We start from the raw sequence: 3,436 nt of genomic DNA, 5'->3' as shown, positions 1-3,436 counted from the left end.
ACCAGTGTTAATTTCGTTGACTAAAAAACTATAATGAAAAATGACTAACTAACTAACTTTGACTAACTTTTTTCAGGGACGAAAACTAAAACTAAATAAAAAACTAAGATATAATGACTAAATATACTGACAATTTCATCAACAAATAAAAACTAGACTAAAATGTTAGGGAAGGACTAGTGGATGTTACTGGGTACAATCTCAGTGAGATGAATGATAATTATTTTAATCTTTTCCTACAGAGAAATGTGAATGCAAAGAGCAAGTCCTGGCAAACAGTAAACTCTTCTGTACTATGAATTACGCCTATGGTAAGAACCAACTAAAATAGCCTCCACCACACACATACCTTATCACCTTCTTTATTACACACTGGAATGCTCTCACGGATATACAAAGGTGTCATTGAAAGTAGCATTAAATCTGGTGTGTGTGTGTGTGTGTGTGTGTGTGTGTGTGTGTGTGTGTGTGTGTGTGTGTGTGTGTGTGTGTGTGTGTGTGTGTGTGTGTGTGTGTGTGTGTGTGTGTGTGTGTGTGTGTGTTCTATCTCAGTATTAAAGGTGAAGGTGTTGTCGGCCCATGATAAGGGCTCCCACGCTGAGGTGGAGGTCAAAGTTCAGAAGGTACTCAGTCAGAACACCAAGATGAAGATCCAGAGAGGGCGGGTCACACTTTACCCCGAGTCCTGGACGGCACGGGGCTGCACCTGCCCCATCCTCAACCCAGGTCAGGGGCATGCATACAAATCTGCTCAATCATGCATGAACACTCATTCATTCATCATGCGCACACACACATTTAGGGGCAGCCATAGCTGTATGAGTAGGTCGGCCTTCTGGGAATTGGACAGTTCGACCCTCGGCTCACAAGTGTACAGTAAATGTTGAAGTGCGTGGGTGAGTGTAAAGTGTAAAGCACTTTGGATAAAGCAAGCACTGAGCAAGACACTTAAACCCTAACAGCTGCCCCTGTGTGCTCATCTGAGCCCTATCTATTGGGAGAGGCAGTAAAACTATTTCCCCCTCCCCTGGGGTCCAGAAGATACTCTCTTTCCCTTGCACACAAACACACACATGACATATTTTCGTATGCACTGCAATAACTATTGCAATATGGCCACCATGTGAATATGGTGAATTGATTCTGAAACCACCTCTGTTGGCTGACCCCACTTTGACGCTTTGACAATTCCTCAGGTGCGGAGTACTTGGTGGCAGGTCACTCGGATCGCAAGCACAGTCGTCTTCTGGTCAACATGAAGAGCTTCGTGAAGCCCTGGAGAGCCAGCCTCGGTCGTAAAGTCCTCACACTGCTCAAGAAGGACTGCAACTGGTAGAGTCTCATGGACTTGGTGGGATAGGATGGAGAGATAGACACTGAGGGATAGACAGACAGATGGACAGATCGAAGGGAGAGAGAGAGAGAGAGAGAGATCCAAGAATCTCTGGAAGGCAATCGGTTGGATCAGATGAGGGGACTGGAAAGACCCGCCCTGGTTCTGCCCTCGTCCAGTGGGAGTGTGAGGCTGGCAGAATGTAACGGCTTAAAGTGCACAGAACGTAATTACTTAAGAGATATCTCTGTCACATGTCTGAGCAAACACTTACACCATCGTTATGCAGTTGCCAACGAGCTGTCAACCGCCTCAACGCTCCGGCAAATTTCCCCCAACTGTGGCTGCCACGGCCCATCGTTGACAACAGGAGGAAATCTACCATGTAACGGCCGTGCTTTGGCCTTCACGGGTCTCTTTTGTTTTTGACTGAATGCCCCCTGAACCCAATGAGATTGCATCATACACACAGTAACTCTTACATGTTAAGTCTTACATGCCGAGACTCAGTGTTCTCCCCTCTCCAGCACTTTAGCCCAAAGGATGGAACACCCAGTAGTTCCAGGGAAATGTGGACCCATAGATGGCACACAAAGAGAGGAAGAGGACACACACACACACACACACACACACACACACACACACACACACACACACACACTGACTTTATATGAACCCTGTAGCAATGCCACGTTGACATGTGTCATGGATAGAATGTGTCCCTCTCCTGTGCGCACTGCTACACTGGACGAACTCAAGACACACCAACCTACTATGTGCAAGCGCCCAGAATTATGTCAGATACTGTAAGCCATACATGCCACTACAGGTGGTTAAACCTTAGCCAGTCCAGGTGTGCCTGTGTTGAAATCTGAGCAAATGGTTCTATGCCATGTGAATGTATTTGCGTGTGTGTGTGTGTGTGTGTGTGTGTGTGTGTGTGTGTGTGTGTGTGTGTGTGTGTGTGTGTGTGTGTGTGTGTGTGTGTGTGTGTGTGTGTGTGTGTGTGTGTGTGTGTGTGTGTGTGTGTGTGTGTGTGTGTGTGTGTGCGTGCGTGCGTGCGTGCGTGCGTGCGTGTGTGCGTCTGTGCGTGCGTGCGTGCGTGCGTGCGGGAGCGAGAGAGAGAAAAGAGAGCGAGAGTGAAAGAGAACAAGTCGTATTACGAGCACTGTCCAGTTTTAAGTCCAGCTCGTTAATGTTTTAGTTTTTTAGCCAACAGCTTTGTACATCTTGATGCATTTAGACCAGTGGTTTTCAACCCTTTTCATATCAAGGTCCATTATTTATTCGCCATTTGAGCCACGGACCACCATTTGATGAGACTCTCAGACCCAAGACTTAGAATATTCTGTTATCGTTGGATACGATTTTGTCCACAATTCCATCCTGTATTGATGTGGTGCCATAGGAGAGATAACAGGCCAACGTTGGTCAAAATAACAATGTTTTAATTAAGTAATGCAGATGTTTAACAATACTTTAACTCTTGAGAGCGTAAAATGAAACTGGTCCATTTGGTTTCATGTTACGCTCTCAAGAGTTAAAGATCTATAAGGGTCCATTTGGTTACCAATTCTCCATCACTTAGCTGGGGACCACCTGGAACCCCCTCATGGACCACTGGTGGTCCCCGGACCACTGGTTGAGAACCACTGATTTAGAACATGCCAGGTTTGTGTGTGCATGCAATGTTGATGATGCTGCATTATGTATAATGAGTCACCATATTACAATCTGATGTCTAACGTTGCTGCAGTCAGAAAATGCCACACTTGTCTTTATCATTTCTTTTGTGCTCTTGTACAGTATTGTTTGTATCTATATAAATATTATGGTTCATGTCTCGGTCTTTGTTAATGAATTCATATGTTAATACCTTATGTCTCTCTGCTGAAACCTTATGATTGGAGGGAACTACCTAACAGACTGGTTCTCAACGTGCAGTCTGGCAACCTCCAGGTGTTCTTTGGCGGGTTCCAGGGGGTCCCTAGCTATCTGACTGATATACTGTTATAGGAACCAAATGGACCCTTATGGTTCTGTGTGTACAAATGGAACACACTGAGGATTGTTCAGGGTAGATTGGGGTCCCGGAGAAAAAAA

At 45.5% G+C, this 3,436-nt stretch overlaps 1 protein-coding gene across 1 annotated transcript in view; it reads left to right on the top strand.

The window, feature by feature from the left end:
* ntn4 (netrin 4) overlaps window positions 1-3,174 on the top strand; it is a 25,127-nt gene extending 21,953 nt beyond the window's left edge. Inside the window, exons 8-10 of the mRNA XM_084049711.1 lie at window positions 243-311; window positions 553-726; window positions 1,197-3,174. Coding sequence (XP_083905837.1) covers window positions 243-311; window positions 553-726; window positions 1,197-1,336 — 383 coding nt within the window. The 3' untranslated portion in view covers window positions 1,337-3,174. The remainder of the gene's footprint in view (window positions 1-242; window positions 312-552; window positions 727-1,196) is intronic.
* Window positions 3,175-3,436: the final 262 nt, after the last annotated feature.

Source organism: Gymnoscopelus microlampas, assembly GCF_963454915.1.
Source record: "Gymnoscopelus microlampas genome assembly, chromosome: 23".
Taxonomy (NCBI): Eukaryota; Metazoa; Chordata; class Actinopteri; order Myctophiformes; family Myctophidae; genus Gymnoscopelus; species Gymnoscopelus microlampas.
This window is presented reverse-complemented; position numbering and strand designations above follow the sequence as displayed.